This window comes from Aptenodytes forsteri, unplaced genomic scaffold (genome assembly GCF_000699145.1).
Source record: "Aptenodytes forsteri isolate BGI_AS27 unplaced genomic scaffold, ASM69914v1 Scaffold146, whole genome shotgun sequence".
In the NCBI taxonomy this organism is placed as follows: domain Eukaryota; kingdom Metazoa; phylum Chordata; class Aves; order Sphenisciformes; family Spheniscidae; genus Aptenodytes; species Aptenodytes forsteri.
The window spans coordinates 4,247,903-4,273,743 of NW_008795128.1; the positions used below are offsets into that span (position 1 = coordinate 4,247,903).

General features: G+C 41.6%; 1 protein-coding gene across 1 annotated transcript in view; it reads left to right on the forward strand.

Annotated features, from left to right (window-relative positions):
- Positions 1-25,841, forward strand: part of AMBRA1 (autophagy and beclin 1 regulator 1) — a 127,370-nt gene that overhangs the window by 13,092 nt on the left and 88,437 nt on the right. The window contains exons 7-8 of the mRNA XM_009277524.1: positions 9,422-9,508; positions 16,861-17,043. Of these exons, the coding sequence (XP_009275799.1) occupies positions 9,422-9,508; positions 16,861-17,043 (270 nt within the window). The remainder of the gene's footprint in view (positions 1-9,421; positions 9,509-16,860; positions 17,044-25,841) is intronic.

A 25,841-nucleotide genomic window follows, 5' to 3' on the forward strand; every position in this document is an offset into this window, starting at 1 on the left:
TTGCTCTTGCAGCAGCTTGGCTTGCAAATTAAGCAGGTATAGAAATAACTGCTTTCTCAAATACCTTCATGGTGTTTCCCCAGTCAAACCACTCCCCTTCTCCCACCTCTTTTTTTTTTTTTTTTTTTTTGGTAGTCCAGGCCTAGCAATGAGGAGTTCACCTATAAAGAAATAGGTAAACTTTGTTTCTCTGCAGTCTCCAGGAAACGGGGACGTGTTTCCCTACAGGTGTCTGTCTGTGGGATTGCTCTGGGACTTCGCTTTGTGTTTACCTGCTCCAGCATGGCAGCAAGGGAACTTGTTGAAATTGGATTCCAGTGATGTTTCTTAATGAGGATGGACGAGGTACATGCTTCCAAACTGGCTTACTTTTTTGTTTCTACTGAGGAGTAATGAGATCTAGAGTTGGGTGGGTTGTTTTGGTTTTTGGGGTGGGTTTGTGGTTTGGTTTTTTTTTTTCTTTTGAGGAAGGCCTGTCTGAGATGACCATACAACAAAGATATTAGATAAAGACAGATTGCTTAGAAGTTGAAAGACAGCTGACTTCAGACAGATAGCTATTTGAGGATACCATAAAATATATCCGTTCTCAGCTTTCCTACAGACAGGGAAGAAGTGTGAATAGCTTCCCTCTCTTGAAAGCCATCCTTTGTTAGGTTGTCTGTCTCCTGTGCTGTCTGCACATGGCTTCCCTGTGGCCTCCTGATCCAACTGCTGCAGGGTGGGCAGCATGTCCAGACAAGCTCACTTGACCTGGAACAGCTGCTCCTGTTCCCATTTTTTACTTACGTGCATTGAATTAATGTAGTATTCTATCTAGGGGATGATGCAGTTATGATTAATGGTCGTCTTTGACGTGCTTAAACTATCTTGCTGTGATTCCTAGAGCTTGTTTTCTGGCTTCAGATAAGTAATGTTAAAACAACCTCTAAGTTTTGTTTTGGTTTTGTTTTCCTTTTGCCAAGAAACAAGTTATGGGCAGGTCCTCAGACCTTCTATTTCAGGTCTGCTTGCTCAACTGCAAGCTCTGTGTAGCTTTCTTGAGTGTGGGGAGGAGCTGGAGATGTTGGCAGTATAGTGTGCTTCTTTTTTTACGCTGATACAAGCCCTTAATCATTAGATGTGCAGTCACTTACATATACTGCACGCATGCACTCATTCTTCATGCTCTTTATAAATGCACACAGCACGGTGTGCCTGGGAACAAAGTGTCCTCATCCAATTATTCGCTCCTTATTACAGAATCTGGACTGGAGAACTTGCAGTAGAGCAGCATGCATCTACTCTCTGGGCCTGGAGCAAGAGGAGAGAGAGGGATCTGTGATCTGACTCAGTAATAAAACTGTAACCAAAATAGCGATGACTAGATTTCTCCAGTTGAGCCGTTCTGGTCTGTTGAATAGCTAACATGCATTTTAAACATTTTCCACATACATATTTAACTGATTGCACCAAATGGCTGTTTGTGTGATGATATAACTGACCCCCTCCCTTGCTCTTCTTGAGAAAGCACCTGCTGGAACTGAAGGCTGTGAATAAACAGGATTCATCTGCCAGGAAACTGACTCAGTTTTCTGTTTGAAATGCATTAGTATCAAATCCTTCCCCTGTCTTCATGAAGTGGGAGGGCTGGGGTAAGTGGCTGAACTGACCTGCCGGTCATCTGTTGACCTGACTCTCTTCATTACTCCAGCCTGAACAAGAGCATTTTAAGGGAAGTGATTGATGTGTGGTGGGACCTCTGTTTTCATATCCTTAGAAGCCTATGGAGATAACAGTATGGCTTCTGCCCCCTCAGGAAAGACACCTCCTCTTCAATTCCCTATGGAGAAGCAGGAGCCCTATGTAATTATCCCAGAAGCTGACGCAGATCTGCGTGCGTGGGTAAGCAGAGATTTCTGCTGTCCACACAATCTGTGGTGTTGGGAACTCCCAGAACAAGGAGAATTTGAAGCAGACTTTATACATATGAAGGTAGGTAGAAGAGCCCTCAGAAGAGTAAAGCTGTCTGTAGGCTGAGGGAGTTCACTGTGTTGGCTATGTTCTGGCCGTGCTTTCAAGTTATCATAACCATGATGACTAGGAACCGATTCCCTCTAGCGGAATTTCTGGTAAAATCGCATGTTGTTAAGGGTCTAGGTGGAGGAATGCGATGTCTGTCTTCAGCTTGGCTGAGGTGCCTGCCCTGTTCTGAGCACTGGAATAAAACTGCCACAGTAGAGCAAAATAGCACATGCAGTAGCTTGAGCTGGTTTAAGTTTCTTCTCCCCTCCCCGCCCCTCAAGTTTTGCCCTGCAAAAAGGAAGTGCAAGATCTTTCATCGTTCTTTTCATGTTGAGAGTTATTGCTAGACTAATCAATGCTGCCATAGCTGCTCTTGACCCTTTTAATGTCTATCATGGATGTGTGCTTCCTCTTGCCTGTTGAAATAACGCATTAATCATTCCATAGGTGCTGTATGATGAGGACCTCTGCATAATGCTTGCTCATCTTTTGTTCTGATGCATGGCCTTTGTCAGCCAGGTGAAGTAACAGATTAACAGTGTGACCTTGGGTCCACTTAAAGAACCTGTCATCTTCCTCAGAGCCACTGAATTTCCCTATGATGAGGTCCAAAGGTGCTGTGTAGCTCCTGCAGCATCAGGTGGTAAATGGAAGTTGAAGTTCCTAGTCCAAGAGCAGAGGTGCAGTAATAGCACAATTCATCATGTGGTATTACTTTCTAGTTAAACTGAAACAGGTAAACTTTAAAGGGTTAACTATGTTCTTCTTGAAACTCTGCTCCTTGTCTTGTGATTAGGAGAACTCAAATCCCAATGCTTGTTTCTGCTGTTCGAACTCTTCCCTACAGTTCTTTGTTTCATGTAATTGTGCTCCTTTTCTCTGCACTCCTTCCCAAATGTATTCCTTCCCATCCTAGCTGAAGACCTGATGTGCTGCCTGGTTTCTGACTGAGAAATCCTTACAGCTTGTTTTCTACAGGATTCTTGCCCAGAATCAGTGAAGGGGGAAAAACGTTTTTTGTGGTAACTTCTGTCCTTTGTCAAACCTGCTTCTCTGACAACTCCACACCTCCAGCTGGGAAGGATGTCTTCTCTGTCCCTGGTTGCCCTTCAGAGTTAGCACAAGTTCTTTCTCACAAACAGGCCAAAGTGTTCTACAAAGGCCATGTTTGGAACGTAACTGTGATCACATATTGCATCTTTGCTGTCACTGCTTTCCCTAAAGAAAGGAAACTTTCTTGCAAAGGGCGTTCATTATGTGGAATAACTTAAAAAAAAAAAAATTATGAAAAGAATGCCTAACAGGGCTTGGATACTCATAAGAGAGGCAGCCACCAACTCTCGTTCCTCACTGAGGATGAGTTGTATGACAAAGATGTGAACAAGGGGACGGAGGAGCTAACAGAGAACTGCCAAAGTGAATGTTGAGGTTTTCATCAGTAGTGAAATTCTCAGGGTATTTATCTCTTGTAGATGGTTACAACTGTCTTAAGAAAAGTTTGACCATTTTGTTTGATTGTTTCTTCTCTTCTAATCATCTGCTTCTGACCTGTCTTCATTCAAATCTTGATGCCAGGCTAAATATGTCTAACCATAACGATGTGAAAGCTGAAACAGTCTAGAAATGTTAGCTTAGAGGTATCAGTAGATTATGTTAAGGACTTAATTTTAGAAATCATCTTTTCAGGCAAACTTTAGAACTGCATACTGATTGCTTTTTTATTTTAAGCTTGAATATGAAACTGGTGATAGCAATAGTGTTTTTCTGTTTGACAAGAACTACAAAACTTTTATGGAAAATGAAGCTATGGAACAAAACGCTTGATGGTTTCTCCTTATGTGATTTTAGTTTGCTCTTTGAAAGTAGGCAACACAATACAGAGATGTCTGAAATAATTTTCCCTATTCTTCTGAGAAAAGGGAAGGGAAAAAAAACCAAAGCCAGTGGATTGGGTTGGTTGAGATTTTTGTTTAGAATAGTTTTCTAGTGTTCTGTTGAGGCTGTAATTGATCTCCAAGAATTAATTTGGCTTGTTAACAGTTAATAATTGAGCTTAGGATTTGAGGGAGGGTAGCAGTGCTGTTGGGCAGCTGGAGAACATTCAGCTGTCTTTATGCTTTAGCTTTCTTGTTATCTTTAGGTTAAACATTGCCCAGCTGTAAGAGGAAGATGACTGAAGGGAATCTAGTTTTAAACTGTTGCTATTCTTTACATTCCTATGAGGAACTACAGGAGCACATCCGTAGGGACAATTGCTCAGGAGAACTGACTGCTGGCTGTAACTTGGAGGGCTGAAAAAGGGATGTAATATGAAGTAGTGCAGTAATTTCACCTCCAAATGGGCAGTAGGGGATATAAAAGCCTTTCCAGGGAAGATATAAAACCAGAGGAGGAAACTCACAGAAGCTGCCAGAGTTGTCAATATACTTCTGCTTCAAAGGATAACGATGAATTGCTTTTAGACCCTCTTCAAAGCTGAAGGCTGGGACTGTGGGAGAGGCAGGAGCGCTTGCTGCATTTTACTGGTTTGCTCTGGTTCTCGGTGTGCAGCAGCAGCTTAGGAGGATGGCAGCTGACTGAACACCCTTTTGATTTTAAGGAAACTGAGCCTCAGTGCTGTTTGTTAGCGCCTCCCTTTTGGATGGGGGAGGAAAGCCCTTCCCTCGGTGTTGTGTGGAGTAATGCGTGTGCTGTGACAGCAAATCTAAGATGTGGTGTAGGAATTGCATATCCTTAGAAACTGTTACTGAGAAGTTAAATTTGCTGCATTTAAGTATCTTCTCAAAGCCTGCTGAGATGAATCACTCTGTCCCAAGAGGCTTTTGGTGGTGATCCTCGCCCCCGTGGGGAGAGTGTGGGTATAGTCCAATGGCTGATGCGCTGTGAGGAGGTTGCTTCATGACTTTGTTCCCTTCAAGCTGCAGCTTCTGGCATTCAGCTGCTTCATTCCTGAGGAAATTTCCCTTTTCTGCTTGTAGTATCTTGTGTGCGTGCACTCTCTTTTTCTCTCCCTTGTCTAAAGGTGTCCTGTAACTTGGACCTTGCTTCCTTCTCTCCTTGCTAGCGATTGCTGCTGTTTGCAGACCCGAGGTAACAGAGCGAGTGTAGAGCGGTGGTTCCATAGCTACTGATGTCTGACAGAAAAGGAATCTGCTCAGATCTCAATGCTGCTGAACAGAGGCAATTTGTATCTCCTTGTAGTAGTTTTAATAAAAAGAATAAACCAACAAAAAACTACAATCCCTCTCCTCCTATTTTAGCAAGCTGGGCCAGAAGCATCTCTCAGGGTGAGCAGAGTTAATCTTCATCATTGCAGCATTGACTGACAACCTGGAGAATGATAATGTGTGATTTTTTTTTTTTTTATTTTTTCTGGTGAGCGGGGGAGGAGAGTGGAAATTGCAGTTTCTCTGCTAATTGTACTTTAGATGTCATTTGTGACAATTTCATATTGTCTAGACAGAGATAGTGGAGCAATTGCTTCCACAGAGCCTAGTGTTAGCCTGTTATATACCTGGGTAGCAAAAACGGGGGGTGTGGGAGAGGAAGAGGGTGCTCTAAGCTCCAGAAAGGATTCAGGAGTCAAGCATGATCTACTGAAATGTCTCAAAAGGAGATGCAAGCAATATGCCTTTCTGTTTTCTCTTTGCGTGCTTCTCTGTTGGAAACTTAGATGTTTAATGGCTAGCAGTTCACTGTAACAGAGCTGCTTCTATTCATCTGTGGATTATGTTTATCCTCCTTAACAGAATTGCTCCCAACCTCAGCATTTACTGTGGTAGGATATTGGGTTACCTTATACTTTGGGATCACTGAAAACAAATAGTCTGTGTCTCTTCTGGGACTTTGGGTGACAAAAGCTATGAATGTGGCACCGAAGACTTGATAGAGTTCAGTGTGACTTACTTTAAAAATATTTATCTGCGCCTTCCTCGGGAAGTCACAGATGGGACACTTTATTGATGATTGTAGCAGTGTATCTGTTATTGAACCCATTTGTCAGTACCAAATGCATTCGGATCTGTAACTTGGGCCTCAAGGGCTCAGTCTAGAATGAGTTAGTTAAATAATAGATTTTATTTGTGTTTAGTACTCTGGTGTCAGTATGATACTGTTATTCTCTGGAGCATTAAGCACAGAGATGGTCCATCTGGATCTCATGAGATTGCACGTTGCCTTGTTTTGGTTTTTTGCCTACTATATGTATTTATATCCACCTGTTCATTGCTCTGTGATCTGAGAGGGCACAGTTGTAGGACAATTAAGAACTACCAATCAGGCTTAAAATCAGCTATAGCTTTTAGCAGTTACTGTTAACTGAATTATCTTTGTCCACCTGATCTGAATGTGGCCCTAGTATGTGGCTTGTGTCCCTCAGTGTGAGAGAGTGCAGGAGCTGAGTTTGGTCTTGGCAGGCTTGGAAGGTTCTGCTGGAAAGGCCGTCTTAGCTGAGACTAAGCTGAGTTCAACTCAGCTCAGCCTCAGAGAGGGTCCTGGGGAGTGAGTTTAACGGAATACGTTTGTCATCCCACTCCCCACAACCCCATAACTACTGGTCTTCCTAAGGAGCCCTTCTGGTGAAGGAGGTGCTCCTAAAGCAGCAGCAGCTCCTGCTGCATCATGGGGTGGAGTTGCAGGCTGTTCAGGTAAAATCACAGGGCCATGAGGCCTATAGGAAGTCTGTTTACCCGGATACCTGGCCATCCTGTGGCTCAGGCAACTGTTGGTTTGTGTTTTATTGAAGTAATGTATACCAGTTCTCATCTGAGGTGCCAGGTACCTGATAGAGCAAGGCTCTTCAAGTATTTATTTCACGGATCAGATGGGGTGTAGAGGTGAGAACTGTAGATTCCCCAAAGTGCTGTTCCCAAGCCAAGTAGAGGGACTCCTAGCAGTTCTATACTGAGTTACTACAATGTGTGCCCTGCTTCTGCTTCCACACCCTTCTGGTGCCCTCTGGTTGGTATACATTTTGATTTCCTTCAGTGCAGCTGCTGGCTGCTTTCTGAAAGTGATCCCTCTAAGGCAATGCTCTCCTCAGGCAATTGCCAGCCTTTCCAAAGATGAGAAGAGAAATATGGCTGGAGAATACCTGGAGACTCCTTTCTAACAGAGCCTGCTGGGCCATGCAGCATGTACTGGCCATCTTCCCTTGTGGCTCTGATTTTGCTGTGTCATTTAGTGGATAGACCCTGAAAGGTTGGGAAAGAGGGTGGCATGTGTAGTGTATAGGCACCAAGACTTTTGACAGGGATGATGAGTTTGATTATTTGTGTGTACACACATTATCAGGACACCATAGGCATTGCAGGGAAATAGCATCAAACAAACCACTTGGGTTGTGTGTAGGTTGCTCACACCTGTAAGGAGGCAGCTGCTGTTTCTAGGGTTGTGACCGTGCCAGGCTCTGTGTGCTGTGGGACCTCTTTTTCCCCGATTAAGTCTGGTGATTAGGCAGGATGGTCCAGTAGGGTGGCAGCCTCAGCACATCCAGGCTGCTTGCAAACTGCTGATTTTGGAGTACTCTGCATAAGCAGCTCTGAAGAGCAGAGTTCTAAAAAGCATGTTGGTGCTGCAGTGGCAGTAACCCAGTCTCTGAACTCTGAGCCAGTGGTTTAGAAAGGGGCCAGCTGACTGAATAGGTAGAATATCCCTTCTGCTAATTTTAATCTGTCTACCTTTCCCCCCAGAAGAAATAAAAGCAGTTTATATATGATGCAGGTGATATGAGGTATACCTCATAGGTATAGGACTTCAGGTATAGCTCATAAAGCTGTTGCACCGTTGGTTCTGGATTAGCTGCTTTTGCATATATTTGGAGCAGGAGAGAGGGTTTGGTAAGGCAGGATTGAAGTATGATAACTTTCTGGGGAGCCAAGGGATTCCTAATATCTAGCAGTGTTGAAGGTTAGAGCTTTTGACTCAATAACCTGGGGAATTAATTCATCTCAAAGTTTAAGAGATTTAATAACTGTTCTTGAATAAGACAAATGGTTGCCAAGCAACTTCATGCCAGAGAGGACAGGATTTCTTGCCTTCTGTAGAGTCCCAGTGCTTTGCAGCAAGTACAGAGTCTCTTGAGCTGACACATGCCTTTCCAAGTAACTGGAGCAATCTCTTGCTGTTTTCTGTATTCTAGATTTATAATGTAAAATTGAAGTAATTTTTTTTTTTTTTTTTAATTGCTGGAAGGCAGTGAAAAGTTGTCTTGAGATCCTGATGGGGGGGCTGCTGCTGGAAAAAACATGTCTCATTTGCATTTCTACTGTCTTTTTCTGGCTAGAAATGGGAAGTTGGGCGTGGATTATATCTGGTCCTTCTTCCTGCTTCCTGTGTTGACACTTGCTGTCCTGCATTGCAAATGTTAACTGCAAATTAGGAGTGTGGGGCTAAGACTGATAGGTTCAAATCTTTCTTGCCAATTGTGTGTGTGGGTGAATAGAACAGATGTGGTGTTGGACCCCTTTGACTTTTAAACCACAACAGTTTTCATTTAAGTTACTAAGACTAGGAAACAAAATTTAGTAGGAGTTCTGAGGCAAAAAGACTTGAAAGGGAACTCAGCAGCCTTATAAATTTTGGCAGTTGATTTTTTTCCACTCTCCACACCCACCCCAAATCATCTCTCTTGTTAATCTAATGGCTGAAACAGGCTTGAATGAATCTGTCTTGAAACAATGCCATCGTCTGCTTTATGACAAGAAGCTAGATAGAGGTGCATGTAGAAGCCAGGGTGGAGGACATGTTCCTGCTGTATACTTTTGATTCTGCTGCCTTCATGACTCAGACTCGCTTCTTGCATATTCAAGCTGTCTGGCTGCATTTGCATACATTTACTTCTTGAGTGAATATTTGGTATCTCTCCCTGTGGCTGATTAAGATAGAGAGGAAACGAACATTTTTTTTTTTTGTAGCTGAAAACCTCTCTTTCTGAGCCTTGAGACTAAGATTGAATATCTTACTGTGAATAAACACCAGCAGTGCCCTTAGAGTCCACATGCCGAGCTGTGTTCTTTGTCCTGTGCTCCTTGGCCCCGTTCCCTGTGTAGTCACCTTTGAGTAGGTAAGAATTTGACAAATGGCCAATGCAGCCAATATGTTTATGGACCTGACAAATTGGGATGGCTTGTCTCCAAAGGAGAAGTAGCATCTGCATCTTTCTCTTGAAACTTGGAAGTGGGTTTGGGACCACTCTTCTTTCTTACGCGAGGTGTTCTTTCTCCTGTGCAGTGAGAACATTACACTTTGAATAGCTATGTGGTGAAAACGCTTATGCCATCAGTGAGTGGTTCAGTATGCTGCAGAGCTCTCTGCACTGATGATAGAAATAGTCTTAAGAGGTTTCAGAAAGTAGGGCGTAAATAGGGGGGATGTTCCTGAATGGTCTTTGACTTTATCATTTGTTTTTCCTTTCTAGGAGGTTGCTGGAGTCTTCCCTCATTTCATTATCTCGCTACGATGGAGCAGGGTCCCGGGAACATCCGATCTACCCAGATCCAGCCAGGTAAGAGCTAAATGCAATCTAAAGGCATTTAAGTTTCATAGGCAAAAGCATAACTTTGGTATAACTCACTGAATCCTTTGGGAATGGTTCCAATATTGGGCTCATCTCCTCCTCAGTGACTTGCCATGGGGGCAGGGTGCAAACCAAATGAGAAGATGCTGTTAAGTCTGGGAGAGAATGAGGAAAAGAAGAAATTGCTGTTGAAGTAAGCACATAAGGATTCCTGAAATCATTTGGGATGGAGAACACTAGGTGGCAAGCAGGTCCAACAGTAAATGAGATGATATCAGTAAATTTGAAATCTCTTTTGAAGAAAAATGAAGAAAAAGCAAATAGTCTATTCAGGAATAAGGGGGAATGCAGTAAAGGCAGTTAGGAGCTGGTGTGAGCAGACAACGTGCTTGGAAGAATGGAATGTCTCCATAAATGTATCTGTATGAGAGAGCATAACCAGGATGTTAAGTATACTTAACTAAGAACAAAAGACTGACAATTATTTCTGAAGAGTCATGAATCATTGACAGTAGACACAGAAACACCCGTAGTGCTGCTTAATCTCTAGAAGAGGTGGGAGTGTTTCAGAGGACTAGAAAATGCAAACGTGGCAGAGTTATCTAAAATGGAAAGGAGTGATCTTTGCAGTTTCAACTTAGTGTAAGCAACAGATGGGATAATGTGACCCGCAGACTCTGTCAGAAGAAACGATAGAATCGTGAACAGCAAGCAGCTTTGGAAGCTTTCAAAGAATAAATCGTGACAAATAAACTTTTTTTAGATGGGTTTAACAAAGCTATGAATGAGGAAAATTCAGTAAGTGTAAAATAGATCTGATTTAGCCTCTTAGGGAACCTCTGGCATAGCTGCATGAACTGAAGGCTACTAGGATTTATCGTAAAGGGGAGTACAGAAATACCAGTGTATGCAAATTAAATATCTAAGTTCCTGAAGGAGGTTTGTTTTAGTTTTTTTAAATCTCATTCTTTTTTTACATCATTAACAACAAAATCTGCATTTTTATACAGATGATGCTCTAAGTACAAGTTCTGAAATAAAAGGCTATGTTGCAAACTGGCCACATGGTATGATTATGCTGGTGAACAGCTCCTTGCTAACTATCTCTGTAGATAAAGCCTTGTAGAGGTGAAATCTTATATTAAGCTTTTTTTCCATTTATTGCAAAGAAAATTGCTTTGTGAAGATAATTCAGAGGCTCAGGAATGATGTAAATAAAACTTCGTAGCGAGGTGAAAGTAAGGTGGAGTGTGCTACCTGTATGTAAGGTCACTGGGAAATCAACCTAGGTACCTGCAGAAGGACTTGGCAACTGCATGTCAGAATGATGCTGATAAATGTAAAAACTTTCTAAGTGGTAATTGATTAAATGACAGGTAAAGGGATTGATTTACCTGGAAAGATGAATATTATATTTTACAAATGTTAATTAAAAGATATTACTACATTCAGGTCAATTTATGAATGCCAAGACCTGCTAAATGGCTGGAAGTGCACCATTCCTTATTTCTGGAATGTGTAATCCAAAGCAGGCAGATTTATTGACCAGCGATTGTAAGAAGTGATTCTGGCTCTCTGGGAGCTGCCTTTTAAAAAAGAGAAGGAGGAGAACCTGCCTAGGTTACTGAATTCTTTTTTTTTTTTTTTTTTTCCCTTCTGTCATATCTCTGCTATGATGAAGCTCAATAAAATGTATGAAAAGGGATCACTGCCTGAGACATTTCCTAGCATAAGGAGCATTGTCAAAAATATTTTTCTACTTGAAGCCATTTTTTAACTGATAAGATGCTCTTCATGTGACAGTTCAGGTGTTTTTATGTTGTGGTAGAAGCTATAGTAGCTTGAGTTTGTAAGGAGCTTTGGGAGAAAAGTCCAGGGCTGAAACTTCTTTTAAGAGGGTTAACTTTTTCCAGAGGATGAGATTCATAGATGCTTAATCAGCACGAGCTAGAAGTTTGAATGGGGTAAGATCAGAGTCTTCCTCCATAAACCTTACTGGTGTGCTAGGCTTAGTAGGATCTTTTTAACTGTCCCTTTAACTTGTTAGAGATTGGGGATGTGGTTAAAAGGAGTGTTATTGCATTTTGAGTTTTTTTGTAATGTCCTAAGTTTGTAACAAAGTTATGACTTTCAGATGTTCTTAAGTAACAAAGTGGAAAAGTGAAACAAAGGTGAAATAAACATATATCTATATATGTGTGTGTATGTGTGTTTAAATATATATTAAAAATCATAGAATCATAGAATGGTTTGGGTTGGAAGAGACCTTAAAGATCATCTAGTTCCAACCCCGCTGCCATGGGCAGGGGCACCTCCCACTAGACCAGGTTGCTCAAAGCCCCATCCAACCTGGCCTTGAACGCTTCCAGGGATGGGGCATCCACAGCTTCTCTGGGCAACCTGTTCCAGTGCCTCACCACCCCTCATAGTGAAGAATTTCTTCCTTATATCTAATCTAAATCTACCCTCTTTCAGTTTAAAGCCATTACCACCCCTTGTCCTATCACTACATGCCCTTGTAACAAGTTCCTCTCCAGCTTTCTTGTAGGCCCCCTTGGTACTGGAAGGCTGCTATAAGGTCTCCCCGGAGCCTTCTCTTCTCCAGGCTGAACAACCCCAACTCTCTCAGCCTGTCTTCATAGGAGAGGTGCTCCAGCCCCCTGATCATCTTTGTGGCCCTCCTCTGGCTGGTCACGCTTCTTTTGATGCAGCCCAGGATACAGTTGGCTTTCTGGGCTGTGAGCGCACATTGCCGGGTCACGTTGAGCTTCTCATCAACCAACACCCCGAAGTCCTTTCTCCTCAGGCTGCTCTCAATCCATTCTCCGCCCAGCCTGTATTTGTGCTTGGGATTGCCCCGACCCATATGCAGGACCTTGCACTTGGCCTTGTTGAACTTCATGAGGTTTGCACGGGCCCACTTCTCAAGTGTGTCAAGGTCTCTCTGGATGGCATCCCTTCCCTCCAGCGTGTTGACCGCACCACACAGCTTGGTGTCGTTGGCAAACTTGCTGAGGGTGCACTCAATCCCACTGTCCATGTCGCCAACAAAGATGTTAAACAGCACCTGTCCCAATACCGACCCCTGAGGGAAATATATGTACCTCTTTAAGACCAAGCTGTCTCTATTGGAGTCTGTCCTTTTTTTTTTTTAAACTCCATGATCTGAAGAATTTATTTTTAAGAGCGTGTGTGTGTATTAGTTTTGTTTCTGCATCTACTGTCTGTAATGGTGCTATATTTGAATAATCTAGGTCAGGAGTGAGGCAGGGAGAACATTCTTTGAAGTTCCCTCAGATTTAGAATGAATATTCTGATATAGACTGCAGCAGTCTTTCTCAGTGGCCTTGCTGAACTTCTCTAAGGTCAGCTTGGCTGTTCTGTTATTCTCCACAGTTTCCATATGTACTGAGCTCCGAAAACAATTTGCAGAGGAATCAAACAAAGCTGTCATCAAAGAACACTTGTATTAATTTTTTTTTTTTTAAATAGAAATACTCACGAGATGGTCCCAGACTGCATATATAAAGCATCACAAGGGTGTTTGGTAGATACGTCTGTAGAAAAAAACTAAGCTGCTAGAAAGTTACTGGGAGAGACACCCTCAGGCCGAATGTTGCCTGTGAGTTGAAGGCTTAAGTGGAATGGAAGCAGCCAAAAGTTGGTGTCTGCTACTAGCATTGCCTTCAGCTCAAGGATTGGTGGTATGTGCTGTAGATATCACCAAGGAAATTAATGACACCAATCAGGTAACCCCTTTAAAACATGTCTGCTGGCTGAGAGACATTTAGAGGTGTGAACTGTAATAATGTTAGTGAACATCCTGGCCATCAGCATCAAGGCAGGGTTGATGAGTGATGTCAGTACTTCTGAAATGTTAGGAAGCTTGGGGGTCGGCACAGCAGTATAGTGCTCTTGGATGCACATACACCAATTCTTGTGGCTGTCTTGGGGAACTGGGTCTAGACATTCTCCAGTTGATGTTCTTGTGATTTTTTTTAAAAAATTTACTTCCTTAGAAGATACTAAAGTGGAGGAAGGTGAAGAAAAGCAGCCTTTGTGTAAAAATCTTCATGTTGTCCATAAATACAGCCAGCTGGATTGGATATCTGGCTGTAGCTGAGGACACTGCTATGTAGTAGCTTGCTCTTTAGTACTCATGATGCCATTTAGAGCAAGATACTTGAACTTTACTAATGCTAGCAAAACACTTAGTTCCCTCAGTTCCACTTCCAACTGGCCAGCCAGCAGCACTGGGTGCCTAAAGAACACACTGCTTCTCGATCACATGGTTGTTGGATGAGACAGAAGCTGTTCGGTTCTGGTTTTTGCACTGTGGCATTTCTCCCACTCAGTGCCTCGTTTTGTGGCCGTTAGCTGTAGCAGCATAGCCTCTCCTCCTCTGAACCATCTGCTCCAGTAAATGGGGTCCAGTCACCCTAGAGACTAGGTTAATTTAGCTCCTGTGGTGTTGTCAAATACAGCCTACTGTCCTGTGGACGCAAACTTGGTTTAAGAATTACTGGATAACCTCTATCTGTGTTTTGCCACTGCTTTGTTAGAAGCACAGGTGAGAAATAAATGGACTAGGCAGCCTGCTGTGACTGGCTTGTGTTTAGCCAGCTGGTAGACTAACTTTGGTCAGGGGCTGATTTACAGTTGTGTTCAATAGCTGAATGAACTGAAGGGTTACGTTTAATGTTAACCGGTGTTTCTTAGGTTGCTTTGCAGCCTTCTCCTCCCTCTAGGACAGCAAATTCTCTTATGCTGGCTCTCAGCTCTGGTTCTGATTTGTGTCATAACTGTATTCTAAAGACAGATACAGCCTGACAAATACAATTTATTTTTTTTTTGCCCTGCATGCACTCATCTGCAAAGATTAATTCCTTACTTAGCCTGTTGCTTAATATGTTTCCCCTGCCCTTTTGTATTTTATCCCTCACACCTTGCTCTCTGTGTATCAGATGTAAGCTTCTTGTCTTCTCTTTGGAAATCTTTTTCCCAGTCTATCCAGTCTACATACCATGTGCTGTCAGGAAGCTGAATCTGGCATCTCATCATCCATTATGGCAAGTCTTTATTGCCTACTCCTTCTCGTTCTTCTAAGAAGCATCACTGTGTTTTCTCTTGTGATGTGCTGCATAATTTGGGAAGACTAAATGTCTGCAAAACTCATTCTTCATACCCTTCTGTATAACTCTCCCTTGGTGTGATATTAGCAAAGAAAAAAGTTTCAGTGATTACACTGCTGGACTGCTGAGACCACTGTTCATGTTTTCCAGTGTTGCCTTGTTTCCACGTTCCTTTCTTTCTCTATGTGCACGTATTATGCCGTAGACTTATTTTTAGGCATACACAGAGGCTTTGGATTATGGAAAAGGCCAAAGAAGAGAACAGCTCCTCACTTACGAGTGCACTGCTGTAATGCCTTGCTTTTTTGTACTTGGCCTATTAAATCTTCAGGGGAGTAGAGAGAAGTGCTGTGTTTGTACAGTGAAGCCTTCAACGTTATATAAGCACGAACAGCTTTAACTCATCAAACAGTACATAAAAGATCCAGGAGGAATCCAAAACAAACTGTGTGTGTGGTTCACCTTACCCTTTTGCTGCTTATTGACAAAGTTTTTAGACCCCTGAGCCTGTCTGCTAAACTTCCCTCTTTACCAATGTGGCAGCCTAGTAGGGTACGGGGAGCTTACCTTGGGGAAGACATTCTCTCTTTATGTCTACATGACTTCTAATTCCTTCTTTCTTGCCACCTTCTCTTTTGCTTATGTGCCCTGAATGTATGGTGGAATGGATGTGGATGTGAAACATCCATATATAAGCAAAATCTTTTTCCTAGTACATTCCCATAGAATCAGCACAGCTCTGGAAGAGAGAAAAAATAAAAAGTCTTCTAACGATCATATTATCAGAGATGATTATGGAGTTGCATTTTTGATGCTGGTTGTAGTGTAACAGAGTGAAACTCTGTGGTATTGGTCACGATAAAGTTAAACATATCCTTAAGAGTCTTCATGGCTGACAGTGAGGTACACTGTAAAATGAATTTAGCTTGAAACTCTGTTCTGAAGATAGGTAGCATTCCTATAAGGTAGACAGGCCACCTCTCTTTGTGATTGCAAATGAGAATATTTTCATCTCTAGACTATCCCCTGGAATTCACTGTTCATTTGAGGCTTTTTGTTTTATTTTTCTTTGATTAAAGCTGTTCGCGCTTTCATTTGTAGATTAAAAATTAGGGCTACTCTCTCCATTATCAGTCTCTTGCCTGTGGTGCCTTTGCAGGAAATGAGATTGTATTTTCATGACCTCAGAAAGTACCAGTCTGGTAACTTGAATTGAATAAAAAAGAACAAAATCAAACACATGTATGGAAAGGGGGGGGGCAGGGAGCTAGAAGTTAAAGAAATAGACATCTTAATGTCTAATTACTTGGGGGGGATTGTTGTCATCTCCCCTCCTCCCCCCCAAATTAGAGTTCAAGTCTAATCCAAATGAGGCTAAATAAATGATTATTTAAGCATCTGAGGTGTCTGGACTTTAATACTGAGTAACTGTGTCACAGAAAGCGTGTGCTAGGAGCTGTGGATATATGCAGGGTTGGAAAAGAGAGTGTTTTTACCTATCTAGCATCAAGGAAGGGGGTAATACTGGCGCGGGATAATTGATGCAAACAAAGGCCAAGTTATGCATGAGAGAGAATTAAGAGTTAATTGCAGAGGAAGTTTTTCCTTTCAGGTGGGATGCAAGGCTTTTAACGCTCCTCTTAACATACATGTAGTGGATCTAATGAAATTGCTGCTATGTGAAAATCCCTACTGTTTGGATTACAAAATAGTTAAACAAAGCTGTTAAACCTTTTTTTCCTCCTGCTTGATACTTTATGGTGCTCCCATTAAGTACCCTGAAAACAACACCTTCCTTCGATGTTTATTTGAACACTGCTGTGGTTTGGCATTGCAAGCAGAGTTCACATTGGGAGTGGGCTTGATTCTTATCAGGGATGCTTGCTGGGGTTAGTTGTGTGAACTAGTAATAAATGAAACAGTGGGCTCCAAAGAGTCCTGAGAAGCAAGTCGATGAGCTTTTTGTCTATAGGTAGTGTAGTGCTTCTGTTTGCAGAACAAGGGAATCACGTGGGAGTGTAGTATATAAAGGGAAAATTACTTCTACTTGGTTTCTTTATTTACTCTGTCTTACTCACGGATAAAATGCAAACAGCCAATTTTGTGATATGCTGTTACTGTCCTGACACTTGGAGCTCAAAAGGAAAAATAGGACTGGCTGTCATTCTATACTTGTGTAACGAGTGTCTGTATCTCTCTCTCTCTCAGGTTGTCTCCTGCTGCATATTATGCACAGAGGATGATCCAGTATCTTTCCCGGAGGGACAGTATTCGACAACGCTCTATGCGATACCAACAAAACCGTCTCCGCTCTTCCTCCTCCTCTTCTTCCACGTCAGAGAACTCAAGCCCAGCTGTAGACGGAAATGATCTGGAATTTGAAGATTTTGAGTAAGTGTGTGTGCTGCCTTGCCCTCTTGCTTGAGTCTGTTGTCAGCACAAGACTGCTTTGTGGCTTCCTACTGTTTACCAATCAAAGACATCTCAGGCTTCCTGTAGGAACAGGTTAAGTCAAGTCATTCAATCAATAATTAGAGCAGTGATTGCTACAAATGGGTCTTGTCATTTCTGTTATGAAAATTAAGATGCTTTAGGCTACCTTCAACACATCAGGCTATCTCAACCAGATTTAAAAGACTGATTACATAAAGAAAAAGAGAATCTTTTTCTTCCATGGAACAGATGGGGAGCCAAGAGTTTATTAGAGCCTTCAAATCTTGAGATAGAACAGGAACCACTAAGAGGCTTTGCAGGACTTAGTTCTTTGGTCTAAGGCCGTAGGAGACAGCCAAACATGTTCTGTTACTTTTACTTGCTCTATCTGTACAACTTTGTCAGATTAGCTGAAGTTCCTGGGATTGTTTTTTTGGAAGACTTGGTGATTGTGAATCTGTGTTAAGTTAAGGCTTAGTTTTCTGTAAGGAGAGCAAATGGCCCATTGTGTCAAAGTGAGGAACGACTCTGTCTGCATCCACACCTTAGAAGAGCACTCCTGTAAGCCGCTGTATTTTCTTTTGAGTGGTTGTCCTGACTGACTCTGCATCCAAACCTTAGAAGAGCACTCCTGTAAGCCACTGTATTTTCTTTTGAGTGGTTGTCCTGACAAACTTTTAAAGTCTGCTTTCCAGCATCTGCTTTTGGACTTCTAGTGATACCCAGTGTAATCCCAGCAAACAAATTTATTGCAAACCCTTTCCAATAAATGGAAGTATAGTAATGGATTGTTTAGATGGCATGGAGACCAAAAGCTCAGGAATTTAGATTAAAATCCATTTTAGCAGAAAAGAGAGTATGACCTTTCTAGTCTGTCTTCGGTCATTTCCTTTTAAATATGGGATTTTCCCTGAGTACTTTAAGTATTTAACTGAATTTTTCCCCCCCTTTGTGTATATTGTGGTTAAAACATAGGATGATTCTGAGCATGGTCATAGAAGTAGTCTATAGTGGTAGTGTAGTAGGGAGATGTGTTTGATGGGAGCTATGAACTCCTCAAAAATCTGGGCTTTTATGTTGTTGCTGCCAGCAGAGGATGCTGTCAACTTTGCTACTATCATAACTTTCATGTTCACTTGCTGTAGTGGTACATACTTGAGATGGCATGTTGTTAAAGCTCCGTGTCCTTTGTGTCAGGGTGAAGTCCCTTTATGAAGGACACTGGTAACACTAGCTATTCCCAGAAAGGCAAGATATTAATCCCTTTCTGACTTTTTAAGTAGTGGTAGACTTTTTTTCCCTTAGAATGTTGTTCTGTGAAGCTGTCATTTCATGCTCCAGCAATTAAATATTCAGAAGTACAGGGTGGGTGAGTGTCTTCCCCGTCATTGTGGCCTTGTTTGTGTAAGATGTAAACGAGGGCAGATAATGCGGAAGAGTCATTGCCTAGTAGCTTTTCCCAAGCAGCTTCGTGGTCTGGAAGAGCAGAAATATGGTGGCTGTTGGGCCCATTTTGAGAGGCAGGTGCGTCGCAAGCATAGACCTTAATATTTCCATTATTCCATTTCATTTGTTTGGGGCGGCTTGTTCTGCTGGGAAAAGAAAAGATGGTAAGTTCTTAATTCACAGAGCCAGGCAAATGCCTGCAGAGAAGTGTGTTCCCCTGCAGATAATATTCACATGGTGAGAGCATCCAGTCAGGGAAGCAATTCAATCAGCCATGCTAAAGTTGTCTTTCATTTCATACTGAGCAAAAAGAAGTGTTTATTCCTTACTGTGCAGTGACTGAATTTGTTGGTTGAGTATTTCATACTGAATTCTGTTCTGTGCATTCAAGACATGCTGTCTTTTTCCTTCTCTGCTTCATTATTTCTCCTGGCTGATTAGAGGGAGCTGTTGTGCAGGGGTCCTTAGAGCTGGAACTTGTCTCGTGACTCATTTGATTTCTTCTGCTGACACTTCACAATGAAATCTCTTATACAGAGTTCTTGCTTCTCCTTTTGGCTCCTGCGTCCCTCATTCTTTGCTTGCTCACCTGAGCAGGGTCATGTATTTCTTCGTGTATTTCTTTCTTGCCCTGATCTAGATGGTCTGGCTTCCCTGCTTCTTCAGATCTGATGTAGGACAGGGAGTTGCTATTGTGTCTAGCTGTCTGCAGCTCTTGCTTTTCTCCTGGAATCCAGTGAATTTTTTTTAATGTAAAAGCCATAGCAAATTGCCTTGATGCTTTATCTTTCTAAACTGGTTAATGTAATTGGTAAATATTCTCTCTTCTTTCATTTTCCTAGAGATCAGGAGAAAGGTGTAAGGGGCATTAAACACTGGTTGGTTTTACTATACATAGAGCACTGGGTAAGGAGTGAGCCCTGTGCTTGTGCAGGGTGCCTGGGAGACAAGCCTTTCTGAGCTCTCATCTTTTTGTGGGGTTCTGAGGTTTTTTTTTTCTCCTCTAAGATTCATTCTTGTATTTTTCCAGCTTTGCTTACCTAATGACCTAGTAAGGGGCATGAAAAACTTGGCCTCTGCACTGTTTGTGTACATATGGCCTCTAAATTTAAGCTAAAGCCTCTCCTCCTGTGTGTCAGTCTAATAGTGTAATTTTCTCCATGCAGTTTCTCCAGAATCTCATTTGAATTAATTCATAAATGCATTTAGTTTGTGATAGCAATAGCAGTAGTGTTGGTCTAAGAATGTGAATTAAAGTGGTTTTTATAGATATTAATAATATCCTTCTATTACAGCAGCTTTTATGGACAGGGGAGGAGGAGGGAGACACAAGCTATAACTGTGTTATTTGGTCTAATAAGATCTTATCTCTCTACATGTGCTGCCTGTGTTTAACCTGTCACTGTTGTCATCTTAGTGCTTATTGAATACAACTGACAACTGTAAACTCAGTCATGTCTGCATGAAAGCATTTAATACAGTTTGTAATATATATACACAGATTGTAATATTAGGTTATTAACAGATAAATTGATATGAGTCGGTTTTAAGGTTAGCTTTAGCAGAATCCTAAGCTAAAATGAAAAGGCTTCTTGTATTCTGGGATAAGAATCTCTGAATGGAGAATGACGTCACTTTAGTCTTCCAGCATAACTGGTAAAAACAGATTCTTTATAGACAAATCATAGATGTTGAACTCTTTAATTTCAAGGTCTTTTGAGTGTCTTATGTTTGGATCACATAGTAAATGTAGATTTTTAGAACTAAACTATCTTTTCTTTTGACTTCTTCAACAAGTTTGACTGGGTCTCTTTCTAGAGATTTCCTTTAGTCTGGAACAGCTCTGATGCTGGAGACTGTGGGTGACGCTTCTAGGACTCCTTGGATAGCGCAAGCTAATTTTTTTCATGTGTAATTCTAAATCTGTCACCATAATCAGAATATGAAGGTGTTTCTGCAGATGAATTCTGGCCACCTATGTCCCTTTTTGTCCGCAGTAAGCGTGGGAACAAATATACAAATACAGGTTCATTTCATCTGTCAGACTGAAAAGCAGATATATAGGACAGTGCACCACCTCGCTGTCTGAAAGCCTTGCTCAAATCCTTCACTACAGTTCTATAAAGGCTTTCAGGCCGAGGCTAAAGGTGTGGCTGTGGCTGACTCCTCTGTCTGCTTTTGAGAGTGGGCTGCCTGGTAGAATATAGATATGAAGGAGCTTGGAGTTTTCACTCTTTCAATGTCTGCAGCTTTTCCCCTTTCTATCCTCTCCTTTTTCCTTCCTCCCAGGAGGATCTGCGCTGGGGTGGATCTATTCAGTTGTGCATTTTCACAGACTAGGAAGGTCTTTATTGTGTTTCTACAACAAGAAGGGCTTTACCTCACAGGCCTGAAATCTTGTTTTGGTGCTTTATCTTTTTAATTTCTTTTGAGACACCACTGAGCACCCAGACAGAGAGTATGAGCACTGTAGGCACTGTTTTACAGAGACCATAATGGGCATTCTGGTTTTGTGGAAGCAGGCTCTTGCTTTGTAGAGATGATGAATCACTTACGGAAAGCTTACAAGATTCAGGGTGACATTATTTGGCTTTATTAGTCAACTTAAAATCCTTCTGTTTAAGGCATATTCTGGACCAAGACTTGTGGTTTCTCAGATGGACATCTTGCAGAAGTCTCTTCATAAGTGCATAAGATACATGAGTATCCGCCATGCCTGTCTTCTGCCATTTTTGGTTGCTTTATTGACACTGTCACAGCAAGAACTGCCATATCTAAGTTCCTCCAATAGCTTCTTGCCTTAAAAGGTTCTAAGATCGCAACCTGCCAGCTGACTGCCACTGCATTAAAGCTGTAAGTCTCACTTCTGGTTTCTTGAATATGATTTTTATTTATTTCGGAGAATAGTATGGTAGATTCTTTTTGGCCTCTTCCATAGGTGAAGTGTTTGGTTTGGGAGTCTGTTTTGTGTTATAGTCAGTGCTCCACTTCAAGCTAGCATTTTGGTTTAACTTTTTTTATGTATTAGGGAGAAAAGTGCATGGCTGATTAGACATTCATGCGAGATATCCAGGCAATCACCCTTCTTTTGGAATGTCTTTGTTTAAAGCATCTTTTCTTGTTAGCTTCTTTAAGAACCTTGACTTGTGCATTGGTAACTGAAAATATTAATTAGGAACTGCTTGGAAGCAATTGTGTCTGAACTAACATTATTATGAGAGAGAGAAGGGGAGACAATGACTGTGGCAGTGTGGGTACTCAGTAGTGCGCACTTGTGTAGTAGGTTTGGTTTGGGCTTCTGTTCTCCCGATTACTTCTCAAGTGGGATGGTGGAAGTGGGTTTTGGGGAGGGAGTTATGTGCACGGTGAGAATAAGCATGTGGTTTGCTTAATGGCAGAGACAGAAAGAGATTTTGGAAAGTTTGAGTGAGGGGAGAGGTTGGAGATTACCACTTACTGAAGTAACTTCTTCCCTACCCTTGTGAAGGAATTCCATGCTCGTGTTTAAATCCAGTCTCTACCTTTTCAGTCTGACTCTATATCATTATTTGCTAGAGGCACAGCAATGGGAGCACTAATCTGCAGAAATGCAATCAATTCACAATGCGCCTGCTGTTTTCCCTTGGCACACCAACTACTAAGAGCACACGGGTAGAACTCAGACTCTTTGTACAGCCAATCTCGGTCTTTACTGCTCTCCTTCCCAGCTGTTCACTGTGCATTCGTGTATTTCAGAGTGTTTTTTCCTTCCTGTGACAACCTTCAACTTCTGCAAAAGAAACTCCTTCAAATAGGAGCCAGGTTTTCTTGGCAGGGGAAAGGAGAGATTGGAATGGCTAAAGTTTTTTGTGAGACTTGAAATAAGTATGGAGCTTTTGATCTACAGCTCCAGAACAGTGAGACAAGTTGTGTCATTGTGGAGAGAGAAGCGTAGGGAATTCCAGAGGTAAGGAAAGAGGTTAACTCTGTAGGGTGACTATAGCTTAAGCTGACACAACAGGATGGATGGGATGCCCAGTGCTAAGTTCGGATAGGGCGTAGGTGATGGTGGGTAAGAGAGATGACTTGATCAATGGTAGCCTTTTGGTGTAGTGGTAGAAGGGTAGTATATCTCAACCTCAAGGTTTCTAAAAGCAATTAGGCTGGTTTTGGTATTTTTTTCATTTTTCTCCTTATCATCCTGATGTTTACATTTGAGGTTAACAAAAGACATGGTAGGAGATGTGAGAATCTATATGGGCTCTTCAGGTCACTGAAATGCTGATGGAAATGGATTTTTAGGATCCATGACACACCAGTATACTGCAGAAAAAGCGATTTCTTTCTGGAAGTCTTAGATGGGACTGTTTGTTATCTGTCTCTCTTACTTGAGCAGCTACAAATAATATTCTTGTTAGTAATTTGTTATTTGAGTTCAGATAAAGATATTAAAAGCAGGATTGCTATTTATTGTACATACCTGCCTTTGTTGTTTTCTTCCCAGAGCCCTTTTATCTGTGGTTTTGATGCTGTTTCCTCTGCCTCTGTTTCTTGGCTCATATGGCTCTGCCTCATTGTTTTTGATGAAGATGGACTTTCTCAAAACTGGCTTTCAAGGCAGACCTGAATTTTGTGGAACTTGGTGGTCACTTTCTGTGTTGGTTTTTTTTTCCTTTCTGTTATAGGTTTCTGGAGCAGTTAGCACTGGGATGTTGCTTCCAGATACATAGAAATTTATGTTAATTATATTCATCATCTTAAACACAGTTTCAGGCTAAGAATGCTAACAAGTCCTGGATGAACAGGAAGGATATTGAATCTACTCTTTGAACTTCATTTTTCAAGGATTAGTGAGAGTCTTAGCTTGGCTTGTGATCTACTCATAGTAGCCTGCAGCTTCATTTTCCCTATTCTTTTTATCTTTATCTTTTGTGACAGTCTTTTATATTCCCCTTATCTTGGTCTTAATGTCTAATAATACTGCCTGGATGCAGTGACAGGCAATGACTATTTCCTTGCAGCAGTACTGCAGGATATTGCTAACCTCTCCAGCATAATATTGTTTTACCATTAAGTCACATTCCAGCAAGGCAAGTGTCTTTATAGCAGGGCGGTGAAAGAATGAGTGCCTTTTGAAAGATGACAGTTGCCAGAAAAGCTCACATCATATTCCATACTGTTGGTTGCCTGGGCTTGTAGGAACAGTTTTGATGTCAAGATGGTACCCTTCATCCATCTGAGTTTTTCTGCTACTTATGAGCTGTGTTCATTGTTTTCCTTTTGCTTTTATTTTGTGTCTGTGAAACTCTTAACTCAGACTAGGTCACCTAGTAGGTGACATCTGGTGTTAATGAGAGTGATTAGGAAGCAAGCTGTTATTTGTTGCTGGCCACACAGAACAGGCAGTGGTTAGCATTCTTCAAGCCTGTAGGTCTAACAGATTAGGGTTGTTTGTGCAGTTGTGCTTTCATTTCTGTTTCCCTTGGAAGAGCAGTAGCATAATAGAGCAATATATTAAAAAAAAAAAAAAGGAGGGAAAAAGAAGTTGGTGCTTACTTTTGACACTTTATTCCAGTATTGAATCCTGATGGGGCAGTCGTTTACATGTTTGCGCTACGAACTGTGTTCAATGAGCACCAGTTGTGAAGTTTCCAAGTGATTAGAATTAGCCATAGTGATGTTTTCCCTAGTCATGCTCATGTTTGGATGAATGTTTGAAAATGACTAATTAAGGGGTCTAGGAGGAAGGGTGGTTGTAGTGCTGGGTGCCCTGTTTTTTTATAAAACACTGAATACAGTGGTTTCCTTAATACTCATATACCAGGTCTAGACTGGGGAGTAGGGATTCTCTACCTTCATCTGGCCTCTGATGTTTCTGTTTTCTAATGACTCACTGTAGCTATGGAGTGTATCAATCTTATCCTGAAAGGTGTCATCAATTTGTGAGCCCACCACACAGTGAGGTGATTAAAATAGGGACAACTGGATACTGTGCCTAGATAAGAGTGCTTCATTCTGGTTCCAAATCAGTCCTTCTCTGAAGCAATTAATCCTTGGCATTTAACAGGCAAGTGCTGCTGTTTCTCTTGACCAGGTGATAAATCCTCTCTTATGTGATGCTTCTCTGAAACACTTGATCTTCTGAAGTGCCATTTTTTAATCTTGTAAATACATTTTCCCCTGAACAGCCCTCTGAGAGGTAATCAAGGCTGGGGGGTTTGTTTCCCTCTGGTCAGGAGAGCCATTAGTAACTCAGCAGTCTGCTGGTTATAGGAAGTTTTAGCTGATAGACATAAGTTTTCCTTGGTGTTCCTTTGAAAAAGCTGCTAGTGAAAGACTGGCATTTTAGCCTTCAAATGAACATAGGAAGATGGAAAGGCACCATGTCTTGGGTGACTTACCTAATTTCTTTATCAATTACCGTATTAAGTAGCTATGTTAAAAATCTATTCTTCTAGTTCCTGTCTCTCCAGCTGGGCAGCACTGCTCTTTGCAGTTTCTCTAATATTTTTATTCTTCAATTTTGTTTGGCTTCCAGTGTTATACTTGGGAGTTTGCTCCACAGTCCTAGTACATTTAGTGCCAGGAAAAGCTTTTCGTGTAGCAGATGCTTCTTTTTGCTTAAATTTTCTTGTTGTCTCCTTCTGTTCTGCCTTAAGTACTTTTCCTTCAGTAATGGTCATATCCTTCAAAGATGTGTAGATAAATTTATACCTTTCATTTTTACCAGATTATGTATATTCTTTTAAATCAGTGTTTTCATCGTTTTAATGTCTGGCTGTCAATACTTGTACCCGTTTTGATAGGACCAGTGCTCCTGACTTGCTTATTTTTATCTACTTGTGGAAAAAAGTCTCTGCTCAGAGATAAGTCAGTTGTCTTGAATCTTTCTCTTAAACATAATCCTAGTTTTAGGTGAGATACCCTTGTCCTCAGAGCCATAAGTAGGGTGGTCCCCTTTTCCTGGGTTGAGTTTGCAACTTTTCCAAGACTTAAGGATTGTGAGTAAAGTAGCATATACTGGATGGAACCTGTATTTTTTGATTATGAGACTAGTCCTACTGATGCAGGAGATGTTATTCCAGCTACTATGTCTTTCTGCAGAGTTACAACCAACTTGCAGTGTGGCTTTTCCTTTTGTCTTCTAGGATACCTGTATCTCACTGAAATATTCAGAATGTCAAGGTTTTATTTATTTCGTGTTTACCTCTCTATTTTGAGAGGCTTATTTCCTAGAAAAGTTCCCAGTTTTCCCTAACTTCATTTGTAGGAGATGCTCAGGATCTTGCAGGATCAGACAGAGGAAAAACTAAAGTTTTAACATCTTCTGG